General features: G+C 39.7%; 1 protein-coding gene across 1 annotated transcript; it reads left to right on the top strand.

Moving 5' to 3' along the window:
- The first annotated feature begins 3,213 nt into the window (after positions 1-3,213).
- Positions 3,214-20,249, top strand: NFKBID (NFKB inhibitor delta). Its single transcript, XM_075278863.1, has 12 exons — positions 3,214-3,244; positions 10,541-10,617; positions 12,538-12,574; positions 14,749-14,951; positions 15,327-15,544; positions 15,777-15,882; positions 16,139-16,285; positions 16,395-16,452; positions 17,214-17,365; positions 17,831-17,947; positions 19,577-19,741; positions 20,181-20,249. The coding sequence occupies exons 1-12, from the start codon at positions 3,214-3,216 to the stop codon at positions 20,247-20,249; spliced, it is 1,380 nt and encodes a 459-aa protein (XP_075134964.1).
- The last annotated feature ends 4,048 nt before the right edge of the window (positions 20,250-24,297 follow it).

Here is a 24,297-nt window from a genome sequence, read left to right as displayed (position 1 = left end):
TGTAGTAGTTATATTCTTGTACATAGGAGCAGTATTAGTTATATTCTTGTACATAGGAGGTAGTATTATAGTAGTTATATTCTTGTACATAGGGGCAGTATTATAGTAGTTATATTCTTGTACATAGGAGTAGTATTATAGTAGTTATATTCTTGTACATAGGAGGTAGTATTATAGTAGTTCTATTCTTATACATAGGAGTAGTATTATAGTAGTTATATTTTTATACATAGGAGTAGTATTATAGTAGTTATATTCTTGTACATAGGGGCAGTATTATAGTAGTTATATTCTTGTACATAGGAGTAGTATTATAGTAGTTATATTCTTGTACATAGGAGGTAGTATTATAGTAGTTCTATTCTTATACATAGGAGTAGTATTATAGTAGTTATATTTTTATACATAGGAGTAGTATTATAGTAGTTATATTCTTGTACATAGGAGTAGTATTATAGTAGTTATATTCTTGTACATAGGAGGTAGTATTATAGTAGTTATATTCTTGTACATAGGAGCAGTATTATAGTAGTTATATTCTTGTACATAGGAGCAGTATTATAGTAGTTATATTCTTGTACATAGGAGCAGTATTATAGTAGTTATATTCTTCTACATAGGAGCAATATTATAGTACTTTTATTCTTCTACATTGGAGTAGTATTATAGTACATACAGTATATATACACTCACCGGCCACTTTATTAGGTTCACCATGCTAGTAACGGGTTGGACCCCCTTTTGCCTTCAGAACTGCCTCAATTCTTCGTGGCATAGATTCAACAAGGTGCTGGAAGCATTCCTCAGAGATTTTGGTCCATATTGACATGATGGCATCACACAGTTGCCGCAGATTTGTCGGCTGCACATCCATGATGCGAATCTCCCGTTCCACCACATCCCAAAGATGCTCCTCTATTGGATTGAGATCTGGTGACTGTGGAGGCCATTGGAGTACAGTGAACTCATTGTCATGTTCAAGAAACCAGTCTGAGATGATTCCAGCTTTATGACATGGCATTGCATTATCCTGCTGAAAGTAGCCATCAGATGTTGGGTACATTGTGGTCATAAAGGGATGGACATGGTCAGCAACAATACTCAGGTAGGCTTTGGCGTTGCAACGATGCTCAATTGGTACCAAGGGGCCCAAAGAGTGCCAAGAAAATATTCCCCACACCATGACACCACCACCACCAGCCTGAACCGTTACCGATACAAGGCAGGATGGATCCATGCTTTCATGTTGTTGACGCCAAATTCTGACCCTACCATCCGAATGTCGCAGCAGAAATCGAGACTCATCAGACCAGGCAACGTTTTTCCAATCTTCAATTGTCCAATTTCGATGAGCTTGTGCAAATTGTAGCCTCAGTTTCCTGTTCTTAGCTGAAAGGAGTGGCACCCGGTGTGGTCTTCTGCTGCTGTAGCCCATCTGTAGCCTCAAAGTTCGACGTACTGTGCGGCGTTCAGAGATGCTCTTCTGGCTACCTTGGTTGTAACGGGTGGCTATTTGAGTCACTGTTGCCTTTCTATCAGCTCGAACCAGTCTGGCCATTCTCCTCTGACCTCTGGCATCAACAACGCATTTCCGCCCACAGAACTGCCGCTCACTGGATGTTTTTTCTTTTTCGGACCATTCTCTGTAAACCCTAGAGATGGTTGTGCGTGAAAATCCCAGTAGATCAGCAGTTTCTGAAATACTCAGACCAGCCCTTCTGGCACCAACAACCATGCCACGTTCAAAGGCGCTCAAATCACCTTTCTTCCCCATACTGATGCTCGGTTTGAACTGCAGGAGATTGTCTTGACCATGTCTACATGCCTAAATGCACTGAGTTACCGCCATGTGATTGGCTGATTAGAAATTAAGTGTTAACGAGCAATTGGACAGGTGTACCTAATAAAGTGGCCGGTGAGTGTATATATATATATATATATATATATATATATATACTGTATATTCTTGAGTATATCAGGCAGTATTATGGTAGTCATATTTTTGTATATTCCATATTCTATAATGTATATTTTGGTATACACTGGCAGTATTGTAACTGTTATATTCTTGCATATTTGAACAGTTTTGATGTACTTATGTAAGGAGCAGTACTATAGTAGTCATATTCTTGTACATAGGAGCAGTATTATAGCAGTTACATTCTTGTGCATAGAGGACAGTAGTATAGTAGTTATATTCTTGTACATAGGAGTAGTATTATAGTAGTTATATTCTTGTACATAGGGGCAGTATTATAGTAGTTATATTCTTGTACATAGGAGGTAGTATTATAGTAGTTATATTCTTTTACATAGGAGTAGTATTATAGTAGTTATATTCTTGTACATAGGAGGTAGTATTATAGTAGTTATATTCTTGTACATAGGAGCAGTATTCTAGTAGTTATGTTCTTGTACATAAGAGAAGTATTATAGTAGTTATATTCTTGTAAATAGAAGCAATATTATAGTACTTTTATTCTTGTATATTGGAGTAGTATTATTGTACATATATTTATATATATATTCTTGTTTATATCAGGCAGTATTATGGTAGTCATATTTTTGTACATGCCATATTCTATAATGTGTATTTTGGTATACACTGGCAGTTTTGTAACAGTTATATTCTTGCATATTTGAACAGTATTGATGTACTTATGTAAGGAGCAGTATTATAGTAGTTATATTCTTGTACATAGGAGGTAGTATTATAGTAGTTATATTCTTGTACATAGGAGCAGTATTATAGTAGTTATATTTTTGTACATAGGAGCAGTATTATAGTAGTTATATTCTTCTACATCCGATACTGGACTATTGGGAGGTATATATGTATAACAGTAGCGTATATTATCAGTATATGGTACAATATAGTATATATTAGATGAGACGATCTATCGTGGTGATCTTGTGGCTAATTTATGCCGTGATGCTGCTCATGGCACATTTTAACCACTTCAGCTTTTTTCTTCTTCCACTTGGTTACTTTCCCTTGTCTGTTCCTCTGTATCTACAACTCTGTTATCGCACCATCTTAGCTGCGTTGCCTCACTCTCTATTTCTTTCCGAGTCTTCCTCCTGGGGGCCGGGCCTAGCAAGTTCCTCTTTATTAGAGACAGATTTGTCAACTTTCTGTAACATTCACATAGTAAGAGAGTAAAGGAAGCTGAGCTGGAGCCGCACAGACAAGACGCCCGAGGAGGGGAGGATATGAGCTCGCCTCCTGCCCCCGCCTCTAGAGGTAAGCATCATCAGGGACAAGACAGACAGAGGCGAATCGTATATATGTAATGAATGCCAAGTTCTCGTATTTATTAATATGACAGTTTTTAATTGTCACATGTATATTTAGGGGGAAAACCAGCAACATAAAAGCAGATATGATTATAGATATCAGTAACATTAATATAATAGCAATAGAATCATATTTGACATCTTATTAAAAAAAATTGTAATATATTTATATATTGTATCTAATATTTTGATGTCATAGTCTGTATGGCGGCACTCACAGTCCCTATAGTTCTGTGCTATGGATCTATAGGCACTTCTTAGACCGTAATGTGGAAATATTGTTCCCTACAATCAATGCTTAGAATTTCCTAATAATCCGTTACATGATAGAACATGTCACACATAAAAAGTCATAAGTGTACAGAGGTAGATCTCCATGCCCTAATACCGCCATAAAAGTACATACCGCCAAAGACTGTCCCGACTGTAAGATGTTTAATGAAAGATGTCTGATGTTAACGGCCAATAAGATTCTGACCTTACTTCCGCCATATATGATGCTGTGACGTACATGGTGTCATTGGAGCATATACAATCTGCAGCTGCGGAGCTTCAAGCAGGGGGTCGAGATCTGGATGTGGCCTATGAAACCATCAGTCTGAAATAATCAAAAATGCATGCGGCGCGGTATTATAAAATATGTTAAAGATAATACAACAGGGAAATTTTATATAATGTAATGTATTCAGGCATTCACAATGTAACAGATATGAATAAAACACAAGACAAATATACAATAGAACATGTAAGAGATAATATATAGTATATAAAGAGTAATACATATAATGGTGCACATGAATAAATAGCATGCATAAATAGATACAAAGTATAGATAGATAGATAGATAGATAGATAGATAGATAGATAGATAGATAGATAGATAGATAGATAGATATGAGATAGATAGATATGAGCGAGAGAGAGAGAGAGAGAGAGAGAGAGAGAGAGATAGATAGATAGATAGATAGATAGATAGATAGATAGATAGATAGATAGATAGGAGATAGATAGATAGATAGATAGATAGATAGATAGATATGAGATAGATAGATAGATAGATAGATAGATAGGAGATAGATAGATAGATAGATAGATAGATAGATAGATAGGAGATATATAGATATGAGAGAGAGAGAGAGAGAGAGAGAGAGATAGATAGATAGATAGATAGATAGATAGATAGATAGATAGGAGATAGATAGATAGATAGATAGATAGATAGGAGATAGATAGATAGATAGATAGATAGATATTAGATAGATAGATAGATAGATAGATAGATAGGGAGATAGATAGATAGATAGATAGATAGATAGATAGATAGATATTAGATAGATAGATAGATAGATAGATAGATAGGAGATAGATAGATAGATAGATAATAGATAGATAGATAGATAGATAGATAGGAGATAGATAGATAGATAGATAGATAGATAGATAGATAGATAGATAGATAGATAGGAGATAGATAGATAGATAGATAGATAGATAGATAGATAGATATTAGATAGATAGATAGATAGATAGATAGATAGGAGATAGATAGATAGATAGATAGATAGATAGATAGATAGGAGATAGATAGATAGATAGATAGATAGATAGATAGATAGATAGGAGATAGATAGATTGGAGATAGATAGATAGATAGATAGATAGATATTAGATAAATAGATAGATAGATAGATAGATAGATAGATAGATATTAGATAGATAGATAGATAGATAGATAGATAGGAGATAGATAGATAGATAGATAGATAGGACAATAGATAGATAGGAGATAGATAGATAGATAGATAGATAGATAGATAGATAGATAGATAGATACGTAATTATTTAGTAAGGTGCATCACTAATTCGCTGATATGTGACGTGTTACGTGGAGCGGTTGTCACTGAGTCACAGCACATGGTCTGGGTTGGATTTCCCAAACATTGAGTCACTTCTGGGGATTCCTCTGCTTCGCTTCAGTGACAGCTGTGGCCGCCCACACACATCTCCTCTCTGTGTCAATGAAGGGAGAAACAAAACCAATTGCTCTCACACAGACACCGATCATCCGCCCCTATGTCACCGTGCACCAGCGCCCCCCTCAGAGCTGCCTGGTCTTAAAGGGGAACCCACACTGTATTGTCAGGCTGTTAATCTCTTTATCCGTATTTTATCCAGTTTTTATTATGAGTCCAAGGTATAAAGTTTTATGTATACAGCTCTTGTGCAGAGCCATGTGTCCTCATGCTTACAGACTACAAATGCTGCATAGTCTGATTCTGTAGCCACGCATTATCCTCGTCTCCTTTCAGTACGTTATCACATACAGGATCGGAAGGCATGGGAAGGGTTTGTCTGCGTAGGAGCGGTATACACGAACGCCAGAAATTTTTTTGCATCAAAACAATTAAATAACTTTGTTGCAAAAGTTTGCACACCCCTTAAAAATGGTGCATTTAGCAGGTCTAGCGGCTTCTTGGGACGATACGACAATAGGGAAGGCGCCATATGGCGTCTTTGGGGTTTTACGCCCCCATGACCACATGACGTAGTCACATGACTGTCTCATTCCTGGCCCAGAGCGAGTGTAGACGCCATGCTTGGTGACTGGCAGAGACGTCAATACCTGAGAACTACTATGAGCAGTAAGTGCTTTCCCCCCTTGCCGGCGCTCACCGCTTACGGGGTCATCGACTTATTTTGTGGTCCTCTATGACCTGTCCATGACTCATGTCCTCAAGAGCAGCAATCATAATACTAACCAGCACCCGTGAGGCCGTGGACTTTACGACTCACGAAAATAAAAAAATTTACTAATCCCCCCCATGTAAATTACATTCTGATCATGTGACTTACATTAAACCGGTCGAGGGATAACCTTGGTGACATACGAAGAATGTTTTTGAAGTTTTTGTATTTGATATTTTTTGCATTGTTGTAATTGGGGAATCCCCGCTCGTGGACACGAATGACAATTAGAACGATTATTAACTATTTCTCAGTTTTGTGTCTTCCTATGACTAATGGTTAGAGACTCAGGATGAGAGAGCAGGTCACCGGGGACCGGCGGGTTTTATGATGTTCTGAATATGAAAATCGGAACTTTAGAGTCCTTGTTTTTGTAACCTTACTAGTATTCCAATGACGCCAAACTTGAACTCGAATTTTCTGTAAAGTTTTGCATTGCGTTATTTTATTTAGTTTTTAGTTTGGTATTGGCTTACTGTCACGATTAGGACGAGGGGTCTTCAAAAAGTTTCCGGACTTTGGAAGGAGATCGTGTTGGACACTGTCACATGACTAGTCCGTCTGATACACGTAGAAAAGTAGTGTCATTGGTTTTCGAAATTTTTGATCAATAGAATTTTTAAAAAATTGTGGAAACTTTTTGAAACCCCCTTGTATTATCATTCATATCTTCTCTCTACCGGTGGACATAGGGCCTTAATCCATACTTTTACCATTCTTATCATAATTCTATAAATTATCAGTAATATAAATGAATACAAATTAGAATTCTGAATTAATTATTGTCCTCTTTATTTAATTTTTTACATTTATGAGTTAATCAATTTTTATTAAAAAAATTTCATATTATAATTTTTTATTTTTCTTGTTATTATGCCTTTATTGTATCTGCTTCAAATGTTACAAATCTTTTACTTTTTGCAATATTTTTGAAATTTCAAAAAATTTGTATAAAATAGTCCTCAAATTATTCTAAGTATTAATTTTGTAAATGCGGAATTACCATATATATTCCAGTATAAGCCGAATTTTTCAGCACAGTTTTTGTGCTGAAAAAGCCTCCCTCGTCTTATACTCGAGTCAAGCAAAAAAAAAAAACATTTTTTTTTTATTATTTTTTTTTTTGTGGTGGTGGGGGGGGTCTATGACCAGCCACGATAGCAATGTATAAAATCTCCCATAAATTAGTAAGAAAAAAAAAGAAGCTTTAAAAAAAAATTAAATAAATACAAGTTGTAAATCCCTCCTTTCCCTAGAATACATATAAAAGTAGAAAATGACTGTGACACACAAACACATTAGGTATCCCTGTATCTGACAGTGCCCGGTCTACTGAATATAGGGGATCTGCAGTGCTCCTGTTCCGTCAGGAAGGGGTTAATAGGAGCACTGCAGATACCTTATAGTCAGCCAGACTGAATTTCAAGTGGGGGGGAAAAACCCAGTCCTCAAGCTCAGGGAAGGGGCAGACAGACAACCAAAACACCCCCTCCCCTTCCCCAGCAACTACTGCACCCAAAATCTCCGACCATTTTAATTTTTGAAATTTTCCAGTAGCTGCTGCATTTCCCCCCTCGGTTTATACTCGAGTCAATATGTTTTCCTAGTTTTTTTGTGGTAAAATTGGGGGGTCGGCTTATACTCGAGTATATACTTTTGGCCAGAACCATCCGCAGGAGTTAGAAGATACTCTGACTCAGGTGGACTAACCCCCTAGATGCCGTGATTGATAGTGATCTCAGCATCCAGGGGTTTCGGGGACAAGATTGCCCCCCGCAAATAACAAGCCCTGACATAGCTCTGTCAATAATACAGTAAAAAAGTTATAGGTGTCGGAATACGGAGACCTCTGGAAAATCGTTCAATTTTCAAAAGTGATGTTTTATTTGTAAAAGCGGTAAAATGTAATAAATCAATAACAATATAAATCTGGTATCACCATAATCGTAATGACCCACCATGTCTTTATTTATGCAGAGGGAACGCCATAAAAACAAAATGCAAGAAATTATAATAGAATTGTCTGTTATTTCACATGTACCCCCCCAAAAAATGTAAATAAAAGCTAAATTACATTATCTACATATAACCCGAAATGGTGGCAAATAAAAGTAAAACTCGTACCGCAAAAAATAAGCCCTCACATAGCTAAGTGGACAGAAAACTAAAAAAAAAAAAAGTTATGAATTTTAGAAGACGGGGAAGGAAAATATGAAAAGTTATTATTATTATTTATTTTATTAATTATTATTATTATTATTATTATTTTCATCCTCTTTATTAATTATAGGATTAAAATATGATCCATATTCACACTTTTAGCTTATTGTTCTTGTTTTATGTTTTATTGTATCTAATCGAATCTAACAAATGATTCACTTTTTTAATATTTAAAATTTTTCAAAAATTTTGTAAAAAAAAATAAGACCCCATTGATCTCAGCAGGAGAACAAAGCCTGTAAATGATGGTGCATACTACATATTTTAGAAATAAAGGTCACCGTGAGTTTTTATTACTGTCTTGTATTCATCGGTCACGATACAAATTCTATCAAGATTAGAATGTACGGCCTAGGAAAGCAGCCAAGAGATCTGCCAGTAGATCTCTGACGGACCTGGTCGCATCTTACCATGGCCGTACTTTAGAGATTTCAGTTTTCAGAATGACTTGTCTTTCGTGGTTAGTCTGGGAAAGTTGTTGCTCTGGGTGAGAATGACATAAGATAAAATAGGATATTCTGTGAATGACATTACAAGGCCACCGAGATGTGCCCCAGATACCGAGGACTCTTAACAATGGCAGCATCTTGGAGAGAGTCGTACCAGAAACCGAAATCTACTCCAGCAAGGGCACCAGAAAATTGCTGTAAATAATCTTGAACATCGAGCCGTAAAGGGCCCGCTCCCCAACACAAGGCTTTGTTCACCCGACCCAAAACTTTAAAAAGTACAATTTTTGGCACAAATCTGAAAATTTTGTCCTTTACCTGTTCTTTTCACTTAAAAAATGTGCCCCAATGTGAGCTAAAATTTTGCCAAAATTTGGTGCAAATTTTGGTTTAATATGTATTAGACCATATCAGAGCCGCAAATTCTATCCCAACCACAGAGGTAATGATTAAAACAAAAATTAAATTTAAAAAAATATATATGCACCAGAAATCTACTATATGATGCTACAATTTTGGGATGGGATTGAAAGAAAATACCGTATGTATTATAAAGACATATCACCGCCATGATAATACAGGCTAAAGATGCTCCAGATTTCTTATCTAGTATTAGTCACTGGTGTAATCTGGTGCACATTTACTCTGCCTGGTCTGTGTTCACATTATCTAATAATTAGACAGGATTAGGAAATCTGCCCTATTTCTTATGCTTAAAGCAAAAAGATTTGCACCCCTTGGTGCGTCCCCTTCTACACATGGCCGCTTCTCTGCTGTAGATCCTAAGTAAGTTCTGTATTGTTACAATAGACCTCTACCCCCGTTATCAAGGATAGAAAATTAAAATTTTTGCATCAGCTGACGATTCTACTTAAAATATTAGAATTTAAAATTTTTATTTTTATTTTTTTGTCATTTTTGGGGGGTCAAAATAGCAGCTGGCAACTCCCAAAGTCATTATCGCAGATTTATTTTCTACTATATTTTAATTTCTTCTTTCTGTTACTTTAATGTCGTTTTACTTTTCAATAAATTTTATTTCAATTTATAAGTCAATTATGTCATGATAAAAATTGGATGCCATCAATATCTTAATTTTGCCATATAAAAACTATTTAAGGAGAACCTTTCACTACCTCCACCAAGTTTAGCTCTTTGCACCTTTCATTTTGCGCCGTTCTACTGATTCCAGCGTTGTTGGAATTTTTTCTCTAGCCCCCACCGTTCCTGAGCAATCGTAATTTCAGCACATAGGTTATCTACTGTAAGGTGGGCGGTCCCAGACTACCTGCTCCAACCTAGGACCGCCCACCTGTGAGTAGAGATCATAATAAGTATATTGGGGACTGAAACTGATAGCACAGATTGCTCAGGAATGGTAGGGGCTAGAGAAAAAATTCCAACTGTGCTGGAATAAGTAAAGAGGCACCTATTAAAGGATTCAAAGAGTTAGAGTTTATGCACGTGGTGAGAGATCCCCTTTAAAGTATTACATAAATGAGAAATGTGTCAAATGCAACAAAACGGAAAGCAATAGTAAGGGGAAAGGGCAAGCGCTTCTTATATACATATTACACGTGAGCAGTTTTATATTATTTACTATTTTCTGCTTGACCAATACAAAAAACGGACAAATTTTTTGGGTTTTTATATCTGTACAAATTTTTTAATGTGTCTGATAGTAGAACTGTATTTTGTATTAGTGCATAGAAGTGACCTAAGTAACCTTTATATATTATAGTAGTATTATAGATTAAGAATAACATTAGCTGTACATTCTGTGGCTTTGGGTCTTACTCACTGTCCGCCCCCTGTTGGTTGTCCTACAGACTGCAGGCCGTACTGTTCCCCTCCACAAACTGTTAAACAGCTTCTCGAGCAGAAACGACAGCACAGCTCCAGCCAGGTAAACGGAGGAAACTACGGGGTTAAAGGGGTTTTGCAATACATGGACATTTTTATCCCATACTATTATATAGAATAACAAAAATAGAAAATGCTCACATTAGACATCCCCCAACGCTCTCAAACCGTCCCTACCAGGGTCTCCGGCTGGTCTCTGAATCCTGGACTCAAGTGATGACATTTCGACAAGGACATGTGCTCTCAGTGCTTGGATACAATGGTCACATGTCCATGATGGAATGTCAGACTGGTGGGATCTAGAGATAGATAGATAGATAGATATGAGAGATAGAGAGAGAAAGAGAGGGGGAGAGAGAGAATAGATAGATAGATAGATAGATAGATAGATAGATAGATAGATAGACAGATAGGAGAAAGATAGATAGATAGATAGATAGATAGATAGATAGATAGATAGATAGGAGAAAGATAGATAGATAGATAGATAGATAGATAGATAGGAGGGAGATAGATAGATAGATAGGAGATAGATAGATAGACAGATAGGAGAAAGATAGATAGATAGATAGATAGATAGATAGATAGATAGACAGATAGGAGAAAGATAGATAGATAGATAGATAGATAGATAGATAGGAGAAAGATAGATAGATAGATAGATAGATAGATAGATAGATAGATAGATAGATAGGAGGGAGATAGATAGATAGGAGATAGATAGATAGACAGATAGGAGAAAGATAGATAGATAGATAGATAGATAGATAGATAGATAGATAGATAGATAGATAGATAGATAGATAGATCTAGCAGGTGTCTGACACCATTATAACTATTTAAATAAGGAAGGAAGTTTAGAACAGATGGTTATTGTGCTGTGTGAGATTAACCCCGTCAGTTCCCCTTATCCAAGCATAGAACACACACTATGGTGGTGCAGAATATAGTCTAGAGACAGAGCAAGTTCATGTCCTCACTGTTACATCTGCCTAGAGCAGTCTTTCTCAAAGTGGGCGATAACGCCCCCTTGTGGGTGCTGGAGGCCTATAGGGGGGCAGTAAAGGGCACAGAGAAGATTGGGGGGCGTTGAAGCGGTTTAGGGGGGCGATGGCTAATTTAAAGGGGTGGTATCATAACAATGATTCTATCTATACTGCTTGTTAATGTGGATGTAAGACTTTTCCTAAATACTCTGCTTCAGCAAAACTGCTTTGTTTGTCCACTCTCTTACTTTATTCACTTCATTCTGGACACTAGCACCTGGCCCCCTGCTCATTGCTGAGGGAGCCACATGACGTAGCTCCCTGCTGTGTGGGGGGAGAGTGTACGGAGCCAGCCTGTGTCTGCACCACACATACACATCACCTAGCTCCCTGCTGTGAGATAGAGGGGGGGGGTGTGGAATAAGTGCTGCTTTCTTCTATAACGCAGTCTAAATCCTACTGGGCTAAAGGACCTGGTCTCTCTGTTCACTAGGATAAAGCTTTATTATATAGAGCAGGCTGCTAGTGGGCAGAGGAGTCAGGTCCTTTAGGAAACTCCGTACAAGGTAAATCCAAGTCTACAGGACCTTTTGATGACATCACAGGCCCTTCAGTCATCCCATAGGATCACGCTATGTGGTGGGCGGAGCTACACACTAAATTGGGGGCGGGGCTAATTGACGCGAGCAAACAGGAAGAAAGAAGATTTTTAGGCAGCTTAGAAGGCAGATCCAGCTTCATGAGGCTACCCCTTTAAAATTGTTTTTTTGTTTTTAACACAAACTTTACCGCTCCTTACACACATAATTTAATTATTAACATAATGACTGCGATTGTGATTCTTAAGATGTAGTAAAGTAAAAAAATTTGGGGGGGCGCTAGAAAATAATTAATTCTCGAAGTGGGCGGTAGACAAAATAAGTTTGATAACCTCTGGCCTAGAGGCTATAATATTTTGTCATGTTGTCCTCATTTAGATATCTGCATCTCTGGTGGAATATCAGCAAGATCCAGGTATGTACAGTGTTTCCTAAGTGTATGTCCATGTTTTTGGAAAATTATGCAATTTACATAATATAGAATATAATGAGATGTAACTCAGGATCAGTACAGGGTAAGTAATGTAATGTATGTACACAGTGACTGCACCAGCAGAATAGTAAGTGCAGCTCTGGAGTATAATACAGGATGTAACTCAGGATCAGTACAGGATAAGTAATGTAATGTATGTACACAGTGACTGCACCAGCAGAATAGTGAGCGCAGCTCTGGAGTATAATACAGGATGTAACTCAGGATCAGTACAGGGTAAGTAATGTAATGTATGTACACAGTGACTGTACCAGCAGAATAGTAAGTGCAGCTCTGGAGTATAATACAGGATGTAACTCAGGATCAGTACAGGATAAGTAATGTAATGTATGTACACAGTGACTGCACCAGCAGAATAGTGAGCGCAGCTCTGGAGTATAATACAGGATGTAACTCAGGATCAGTACAGGATAAGTAATGTAATGTATGTACACAGTGACTGCACCAGCAGAATAGTGAGCGCAGCTCTGGAGTATAATACAGGATGTAACTCAGGATCAGTACAGGATAAGTAATGTAATGTATGTACACAGTGACTGCACCAGCAGAATAGTGAGTGCAGCTCTGGAGTATAATACAGGATATAACTCAGGATCAGTACAGGATAAGTAATGTAATGTATGTACACGGTGACTGCACCAGCAGAATAGTGAGCGCAGCTCTGGGGTATAATACAGGATGTAACTCAGGATCAGTACAGGATAAGTAATGTAATGTATGTACACGGTGACTGCACCAGTAGAATAGTGAGCGCAGCTCTGGAGTATAATACAGGATGTAACTCAGGATCAGTACAGGATAAGTAATGTAATGTATGTACACAGTGACTGTACCAGTAGAATAGTGAGCGCAGCTCTGGAGTATAATACAGGATGTAACTCAGGATCAGTACAGGATAAGTAATGTAATGTATGTACACAGTGACTGCACCAGCAGAATAGTGAGCGCAGCTCTGGAGTATAATACAGGATATAACTCAGGATCAGTACAGGATAAGTAATGTAATGTATGTACACAGTGACTGTACCAGCAGAATAGTGAGCGCAGCTCTGGAGTATAATACAGGATGTAACCCAGGATCAGTACAGGATAAGTAATGTAATGTATGTACACAGTGACTGTACCAGTAGAATAGTGAGCGCAGCTCTGGAGTATAATACAGGATGTAACTCAGGATCAGTACAGGATAAGTAATGTAATGTATGTACACAGTGACTGCACCAGCAGAATAGTGAGTGCAGCTCTGGAGTATAATACAGGATATAACTCAGGATCAGTACAGGATAAGTAATGTAATGTATGTACACGGTGACTGCACCAGCAGAATAGTGAGCGCAGCTCTGGGGTATAATACAGGATGTAACTCAGGATCAGTACAGGATAAGTAATGTATGTACACAGTGACTGTACCAGCAGAATAGTGAGCGCAGCTCTGGAGTATAATACAGGATGTAACCCAGGATCAGTACAGGATAAGTAATGTAATGTATGTACACAGTGACTGTACCAGTAGAATAGTGAGTGCAGCTCTGGAGTATAATACAGGATATAACTCAGGATCAGTACAGGATAAGTAATGTAATGTATGTACACAGTGACTGTACCAGCAGAATAGTGAGTGCAGCTCTGGAGTATAATACAGGATATGACTCAGGATCAGTACAGGATAAGTAATGTAATGTATGTACACAGTGACTGCACCAGCAGAATAGTGAGCGCAGCTCTGGAGTATAATACAGGATGTAACTCAGGATCAGTACAGGATAAGTAATGTAATGTATGTACACAGTGACTGCACCAGCAGAATAGTGAGCGCAGCTCTGGAGTATAATACAGGATGTAACTCAGGATCAGTACAGGATAAGTAATGTAATGTATGTACACAGTGACTGTACCAGTAGAATAGTGAGTGCAGCTCTGGAGTATAATACAGGATGTAACTCAGGATCAGTACAGGATAAGTAATGTAATTTATGTTCAGAGCTTCTCCTTCCTCTCTTACTTTCTCTCATTTCTTTCCCTCCTGATCATCATTTTATACATTTCTTCTTATGTAAATAATGAGGAGAATGTTCTATATCTTTCTCTCTTCACAGGCTCGGCCAGTGCTCAGTCTTTCCTCCACCACAGTTCCAGCCATCAGAAGGATGAGTCCATTGTGTTCCAGAGAGCAGCCCATCACTACACCTACCCTCCCCTGGAGGACCTTTACACTTCCAGGCCAGGCCCTATTTATGGCCATGAAGAACGATATGAGACCAGGAGAACTGAATCTCAAGCTCTGGATACAGACATAGGGGTGAGATGATGTACTGCAATTACTGGAAGAATGAATCACAAAGGTCTCATAGTTCACCAAAACGGTTACCAAAACAACTTTGATTGGACCTTCAGAGCCAATTTTAGTGACATAATGGTTTCAAAGTTCCTGCCCCAGTTGTGAACTCCCATATCCATATTGTCCTACTGCAGAGTTCTTCCCTCTGATGGCCAATTGTGGAACCATTGTGGTCTCAAAAATCTATTAGTAGGAGGTTTCCAATGAAATGTATAAGAAACATCTTGACCAGTCTAGGGCTTCCTTGACCTCTCCCTCTCAGGTTGTCCATATTATTTGCATCTAAAATAATAAATAAATACTAGACTTATGGAATATTCTGTTTTTCTTGATAAGGTTGCATCCTCAGGCCCCTACATGGCCACTTTTACCCATAATCCTTCTTGGGTGGGCCACAGTTCGGGGACCTGTTCCACCACTGGAGCTGACGCCTTTCTGAGGATCCCAGGATCTGTGGTTCCAGATGTGATGCCTATAGAGTTGGATGGAGCAAGAACTCATGTCCAAGGGTTAAGTCTTGAACAACTTCTGCAGCGGGATGAGGATGGAGACACGTAAGTACTCAGATGGTTTACCAAAGTTAGAAGTCACACGAATTACCATCATCTTTGGCTTGGCCTTGGATCATGTCTAGACTTGAGAAGATACATTCCAGTATTGCTAGGTATTGGTATCCATATGTCGACGCAAGTCTGGTGCAATATGGTTCGCCTTATGACCAAAAATAAGGTTTTCATGTTTGTTTTTCTTCCCACTTTTTGAAATGATTTTCTCCATTATTTCTAGAATCCTTCACCTCTACGCAGCAAGAGGTCTACGTTGTCAAGCCTATGCTGTAGCGGAACGCTTCTTACAATATGGTCAGCTGGATGCCAAGGAACATAACGGGAAGGTCTGTATTTATTTGGTAATTACGGCCATAAAAATATATTTTGTAACTTTTGATATTCAGAAATCTATCCTAAAATTTGATCAACCCTTTACCTTCATCCCGGTCAATTTGGTATTAATTAGAAATGGCGACTAACCAATATTTGGCAATGAAAGAGCCAAAAATGGTTATGTCTTGAGGGCTTTATTGGTATCATTGAAGGGGCACATTTCAATCATGGATGTCTCATGACCCCGAATTTTTTATTCCTCTACAGTCTCCTCTCTTGGTCGCAGTGGCAGCCAACCAACCTGAGATAGTCTACGACCTTCTAACTCTGGGTGCAGATGCCAATGCTTCAGACTGGAAAGGACAGACCGCTCTACATGTTGCAGGGACCTATGGACTGTCCGAAGTCCTCAGGGTAAATTTTGTTGAAAAAATTTGGGGAATATATGAAAATACTCTGCATACGCTATCGATGATGTTTCCGATGTCTTCCATGTAATGAACCTCAAATTCTTCCATTTCAGGTGTTCCTGGCTCTTCAGCATCAGAAGAACATTGACATAGAGGCTCGAAATTATGAAGGTTAGAGGGACAACTTCTATATTTTTGGGGTTTAGATGAAGTTTATTGAATAAATAAGCCATGGTACATTTCCTTTAAGATTTTTTTATATGTAATCAGTCCAAGGAGAAGGAATGGAGACTAGAGATGAGTGAGTAGTATTTGATTGAATACCTCGCTGCCATAGGAATGCGTGTAAGCGGCCGAACACCAAGGGGTTAAACGCATCGAATATTCGATGCGCTTAAGCCCTTGGTGTTCGGCCGCTTACACGCATTCCTATGGTGGCGAGGTATTCGATCGAATACTACTCGCTCATCTCTAATGGAGACTCTTGAACCATTGGGTGCAACTGGGCCACCACTAGAAGTCCAAGGAGAAAGCATGGAAACCCTTGAACCATTGGGTGCAACTGTGTCCACCACTAGAAGTCCAAGGAGAAAGCATGGAAACCCTTGAACCATTGGTTGCAACTGTGTCCACCACTAGAAGTCCAAGGAGAAAGCATGGAAACCCTTGAACCATTGGGTGCAACTGTGTCCACCACTAGAAGTCCAAGGAGAAAGCATGGAAACCCTTGAACCATTGGTTGCAACTGTGTCTACCACTAGAAGTCCAATGAGAAAGCATGGAAACCCTTGAACCATTGGTTGCAACTGTGTTTACCACTCAAAGTGCCTCTGTATATAGATTTCCCCCTTCCGTCAGGGTCAATGTACTGGATTTTGTTGTTTTGTTTTGCAATTTTTTTATTTTGTAAAATTGTCTCTTTTGTCCTGTAGGGTTGACTCCTCTACACTGTGCTGTGATCTCACAAAACAATGCGTACAAAAGCAAAAAGAGTCAGAACACCCCAAATGCTCAGCAACGTGAGAGGGATACCCTTACATGCATCCAACTACTGCTGCAAATGGGTGCCAGCTGCACAAGTCAGGTATCAAGAACCTACCAGATACTAAATTGTACAGTATATTCACTTCTTAAAGAACTTTTTTTGGTTCTTTGGTAGGCCCATGGTTGACCTGGTGATCTTTGGCACCAAGTTACATCACAGGGGTGCCAATGGGCTGACAAAGGTAGTCATTTAGGATATAAAATGGCTGGGATTAGCGTTCTCTCTGGCCACTAGAGCTCCTGAGCCCTTTCCTTAGTGTGAATGACCCACTAACCCATGGCATACTCTTATGGTAAGGGGTGAGAAAGAGTTGGCCAATATTGAGGTTTTACATTGTTCGAATGGCACATGGGTCCTTCAGGGAGTTGGTTTATAATGAAAAACACGCTTTTATTACCCCACACCAACTTCAGTTTTGTGCATTTTATAACAAATTCCTGAATAATTCCATCATATCAGGTCGACTTTAGTATCTATTCATTTGATATTAACTTTCTCATACAGGAAATCAAGAGTAACAAGACGGTGCTCCACCTGGCAGTGCAAGCCGGAAACGTCCCCCTGGCCAAATTTTTCCTTGAGATGTCTCATGCCAATCTCCCTGGACTCATCAACATGAAGGTAAGCCAGTGCTGATGTTATCAACTCAAGTTCTGTTTCCAACACGTGGCTGAAGACCAACCCAAAACTGTATCCCTATCGCTTATCCTGGCCTCCATTACAATATGGAGCTCACCAACCATGAAGTATGGCCTCTACCATATTTCATTGTTATTGTCTTTGATGCACTCCCTAGTATTTGATATCACCACCAATGACTTCCAGTAACACCGGCCCTTCTTCTACTTTATGGTGGACATGAGCCCTAATGGAAAATCCTACTCTTCATCATACATCATGGTGGATATTGGTCTTCCAAATAACTTGGAGTAGCAATATTATTGTGTTACTTTGTCAGCTGATGACTTGTTTGTCTGACAACTATTCTTTCTGACCACCATGTTCAGAGCATATATGTGTTCTCAGTAGGAAGAGTGGCTGTAACCACGAGTGGGAAGAGTAAGCTGTAACCACACACCTATCTTGAGAAGAAAAGAATCAGCCATGATGAAGTGTAACATGTCCACACCTTCTTTCCCCAACATTTGCCAATGGGGAGACACATGAGATTGGTTCCCTGTCCCAACAAAAACAATAGATTTGGCCAACATTATTTAATGTGTAGGACCACCCTTAGTCTTCATTGTACAAGAATGCATTCCCAGACATTAGTGGAACATCTGATGATGGCTCTTGCCTAAGTTCCCCAGGAAAATACTGTTAGGATTGGGTCCCGCAGGGTTCTCTCTCAGCGCACAGCGGCACCTGCGGGTCAATCTAACTCTTGCCCTCGGCCTCGGGTAGTGAGGTGTCTGGAGTGTAAGTCCAGCTTTTGGCTTACTGAGCATGCTCGGACATTTTGGAGCCGCTCAGACGCTAAGTCCTGTTTTGCCCATACTGAGCATGATCGGTGACATCATGGCCACCGCCCTGTTGGGCGGGGACTAGCCTTTATATGGTGTGAGCCGACGCCCGCCGGTGCTCACACTTTGACTAAGTACCTTAAGACAGGAGGCTAGGACCAGGTTCCAGTTAATGGTAGGAGCAGTCTCTAGCGATCTAGGTAGGATTCCTTGGCCCTGCCAGTGGGAATCAATAGCCCATTTAACTGTCTCCTCACTTTGTAGCTCCTAGCTGTTGCAGGAGAATGTTACGTTGCTGACATGGGGTGAATGTTAACCCTTGGCAGCCTTGCTGTTTCAGCTGTACTGTGCACCTGTCCAGTGAGGTTAACTGGCAGGATGTTGTTGCAGCTTGTTTCATTGTGTACCGCGCCACATGACTGTCAGTGCAGTTTAACTGGTAGCACACTGTTCAGACCTTACAGCCGCCCATCTGGGCCTGTGGACCTCGCTGCATTGCCTTGCAGATTAGCGGGTCTGTCGTTTAAAAATATTATTTCTAAATATATACACCGAACCGTAACACATACCCATCAAAGTTGACCAACATCTCACTTGGTGTAATTTGCCATTGGTCACCAGATTGAAGAAGAGTCCATAGTCATTGGTTCATTGTCTTCACCCAGTATTATCTTTGGTCCTGTGAGCCCCTGGTAAATCCTACTACTTCTCATGTAGTTTATTTCCTCCTTTCCTTACCATGATATGTCCGTTTCACCTAAGCGTTAAATCCTTCTCTTTCTTCCAGGCCCATGGAAATACCGCTTTGCACATGGCAGCAGCCTTACCACCTACTTACTCTACGGAGTATCTGATCCAGCTCTTGCTCTTCTATGGGGGAGATCCAAGTAGCCGCAACCTGGAGAATGAACAACCGGCCCACTTGGTGCCTCCTGGAGAATTTTGTGAGCAGGTACGTACTAGAGCTCCTAATACTAAAATTGGAGTAGTGGGAGAGGAGGGGGATGCAGCTGCAGTTTCACAGTCAGAATTTGTGTAAAACATCTTGAGGAGTTGAGAACAGAGAGACATCAAACTGAAGACCGACCCACAACGATGGAGAGAGGAAGGTTACAATAAAAGACCAAAAGGGAAAACAATGTTAACCAGTTGAATGCCATTTGCCGTATATTTAAGCCCTGCCCAAATCTGCCCAGTAACACATACTTTGGGGCTCAGTTGCCATGTCCCTCCCCCTTTTGAGTTTCATTTTTCAGGACATTACAGTCCATCCTTTTTTTCGTAGAAATTATTTTATAATTATATTTCTAGTCGTAATTGTTGTACAATGTTATAGTCAGTGCTGATATTCTTCAATATAAACTCCAAGTCTCCATATGTTTCATCCTCAGATTAAAATGCTCCTGAAGAGAAGACGCGTAATGTCATCAACCCGCAACCAGTCCGCAACTTCCTTGTAGGAAACAACAGAACAGGACTATTTTTCTAGTCCCAAAGTCTAGATTCTTCCACTGTTGACGGAACAACGTGAAAGATGTTGCAGAGTTGTTTGTCCCAGGGACCAAGATTTACTGATCCACTTATAGAGGATTCTTATAAGCTGCATAGAGGATAAATACAAGTCATCGTCTATGACTGCAGCTATCATACGATATAGTTTCTGTGAAACTCAACCCTAGTGATTACCAAAGTGTAATAATGACCATATCCAACAGGTGAGGAAAGAGACAAGTAATAGTAGTATGCTATAGTAAACTGTGCAGAAATGTAACTCATCAATACATACTAGAAAATACTAGTTCTATCTTATAATACCGCCCCATATACAAGAACAAAAGTACTATAATACTACACCATGTGCAAGAATAAAAATGCTACAATACTGCCCCATGTACAAGAATCTAACTACTGTAATACTGCCCTATTTATAAGAATATAACTACTATAATACTGTCCCCTATATACAAGAATATAACTACTATGATACTGCCTCCTATGTGTAAGAACATAACTATTATAACACTGATCCTTGTGCCAAATGTACCCCACAATATAGCATGAAATCCTTAAAATAGTTAGGTTTTCCCATCTCCATTGCATGCACTAGTGAAGTATAATACCGCAGTATTACAGTATACTACTGTCCGTCTCTTCCTGCCTGTTGATGATGGTTCTTGCAGATTATCTACAATTTATATCATTTCTGTGAAATGAATGATTTGCTATTTATTTTGGACCATATTGGTCTACTATAGAGGAAGTCTACAGACATACCTGACTCCTCATTTTACAAAACTGCCAAATTTAAAGCGATCCTATCATTAAAATCAATTTTTTTTTGTCCCTAACATGTAGGAATAGCCTTAAGAAGGCTATTCATCTCCTTCTTTTAGATGTCTTCCGTAGAAATTCCCGGTTTATGCAAATGCATTCTCTCACAGCACTGGGGGCGGGCCCCAGCGCTCAAACAGCACTGGGGGCGTCCCCAATGCTGCGAGAAATTTTTCCAGCGACACTTCCATCTTCTTCAGGAACGGGTCTTCTTCGCTTCTTCTTCCGGGGGTTGACTTCAAACTTCTAGGCCTTGGGCCTAAGGCAAAGTCGACAGCGCATGCCTGCCGGCCACAAAAAATTGGCCGCTTACACAGTATTGTAAGCGGTCATTTTCTTGTGGCTGGCAGGCATGCGCAGTCGGCTTTGCTCTAGGCCCAATGCCTAGAAGTTTGAAGTCAACCCCAGAAGAAGAAGCGAAGAAGACCCGTTCCTGAAGAAGATGGAGGCGTCACTGGATAAATTTCTTACAGCATGGGGGACACCCCCCGTGCTGTTTGAGCGCTGGGGCCCGCCCCCAGTGCTGCAAGAGAATGAATTTGCATACCGGCGAAAACTGGTATTTGTATGGAACGGCACGCGGAGAATACATCTAAAGGTAGGAGATGAATAGCCTTTCTTAAGGCTATTCTTACGTGTTAGGGACAAAAAATTCAATCTTAATATAGGATCCCTTTAACTCCTCAAAATGATGACAGTGGAGTTTTGGAAATCTACTATATATCTATATACTGTGTATTCTTACTAGTTTATGTCTGAACATTAAGGGCTCATTCACACGTCGGAGTTCATTGGCCGACACACGGCCCCGTAGAGTTTAATGGTTCTATTTACATGAAGGGAAAATGCCAGGCCGATTTGGGACACTGAACTACCCACAGGCCCTTATAGATTGGGGGTTTTAGTGTCCCAAATAGCCCGCAAATAAAAAAAAAAATAAACCTTTATATTTACCATGAGATGAGTCTGTTGAGTTTCATCGGACTCATCTCTGGTGCTCCCGGTGACTGAGGATCTACACCTTGGTCCAAGTGCTGGAGGTACGGCGCATGCGCACTGAAACCAAGGTGTCTTCTTCTAGCTTCGGTGACGAACTGCGTCAGAATGGGTATTAGCACCTTGTGCAATGGTTTTACATTTGCCACGTTGTATTGAGCCGGTCTAAAACGTAAGACATGTCATTCTATTACTTAATATCAGGATTTTATTTTTTATAATTATTTAACATGATATTTAACTTTTCTCACAGTTTTGTCTTAATTGGTTTATTTATTCCGTCAGATGTGATTAATTTATCATTGAGATTACAGGACAAGCTCAGGAGCTAACAATCTAAAAATTCTAACAATAAAGCTGAAAAAATATAAGTAGAAAGTGTCTTTATCTAATAATTATTTATTTTGTAGTGAATATTTTTTTTATTAATTCTTCCAATTCTAATCAATTAAATTAATTCTAACTAACAGCAATGTGTCGAGGGTGCTAAGACATATGCATTATTGTTATAGTCATTATCTATGTATATTGAGGTTCTTAGCGCACTATTTGATCATATTGTGTGAGCCCATCTGCCCCGACAAGGCAAGCACCTATAGATGGGATCCTACACTATACTGACATATCTCTTGGGCCTGGGTTTTGGCTTGCAAAGTGAACTTGGGGCAAGTAGGAAGGCAAGTCCAAAATGGAGGATGCCACACACCCAAACATGGCCAATGTAAAAGACAAAAAGTCAGATAGTACCTCCATAATAAAGTAAATGTACACAGTAGGGTTGAGCGATCGGGATCAGAAAAGATTGGATTCCGATTGGCGACTGAGTATATTTCACGATCGGGATCGGCTGGAACATGATCGGAAATCGGATTTTGAAATCTCAAGATTGGCCCAACCCTAAAAGTAACTTTTCCCATAGAGAAGCATTGACTAGGGTTGAGCGATCAGGATCGGAAAAGATCGGATTCTGATCAGCGATTGAGCAAATTTTACGATCAGGATCGGCTGGAAAATTATCGGAAATCGGATTTTGAAATCGATCCTGAAATCTCACGATCGGCTCAACCCTAGTACACAGGCTATTTTTGGACCCTACTTATCCTGAGATTACTCAGTAGACCTAAACCCAAGACCCAAGAGAGATTTGACTGTATAGTATAGTTTCCCATCTGAATGAGGTCACCTTCTAACAGATGGGCTCTCCCAATTTATCAAATAGTGTGCTAAGAACCTCACATTCATATACTTTGTCTACTTAATGTTTGCATATGTCTTAGCACCCTCTGTTCTGTGTGAAGTTACCCTTAGAATTCAGCACCCCTCAGCTTGGACCATTGCAGGTATTTTGGATAAAGAGAAAGAGACTGCCAGAACCAGAGAGACACTGACTACCTAAGGGAAGTGATATTAAAGTCTCTTCCCAGTGGTATCCTAAGCTGTGCCTCCATCTTTATGGAAGACTGTTATTTCTAGGATTCAACTGCCTTGTTGATAACAGCAGTAAAGTCAAAAGATTGCAGCGTTCTAAATTGTCCTCAATCCTGCAAAAGCATCATGGACATTGACCATGGGTTGTGCCCCAGGGGAAACTACTACCATCAACATCCATAGACCCTCTCTTCACCCTTGCCCCAACCCTTGAGTAGTGCCAGAGTTTTGGTAGAGCTAACTACAGCCACCGTGAGCCCAACCATGACCATGACTGACTCCTATCTCCATCCTCCAAGGCCAATATGACTACCCGACTGTAATGCGCACCTGCCAACCCTTCAGTCAGGTAGGCCGCAAGCATACAACTAAGTGTGAAGGCCAAATGGGTGGAGATTCTTTAAAGGAAGTCACATGGGTCACGCTTAGATGACATCCAAGAGCCTTCAATAATTCCTTTCATCTCTATTGGGGGTTCCGTCGTGTTCTGATCCAATACGGGATGGAATGAAGAATATGGGATTGGATGTGGGATGGAATGAAGAATATGGGATTGGATGTGGGATGGGAGGAAGAATATGGGATTGGAATGAAGCATCGGAGCCCCACTTGGACAGTATACTAGGTCGTGTGAATGAGGCCTAATATGACCAGAGTGACAAGGCAGGTTCATGTACACAAACACTGAAGTTGAACATTGATCCTGCAACTGAGCTGTGTACATGATGAGCCCAAAAAGATGAGTCCTTGGGG

Source organism: Leptodactylus fuscus, chromosome 6, assembly GCF_031893055.1.
Source record: "Leptodactylus fuscus isolate aLepFus1 chromosome 6, aLepFus1.hap2, whole genome shotgun sequence".
NCBI classification, from domain to species: domain Eukaryota; kingdom Metazoa; phylum Chordata; class Amphibia; order Anura; family Leptodactylidae; genus Leptodactylus; species Leptodactylus fuscus.
Note: the sequence above shows the minus strand (reverse complement) of the source record. Positions and strands in the feature narration are given on the sequence as shown.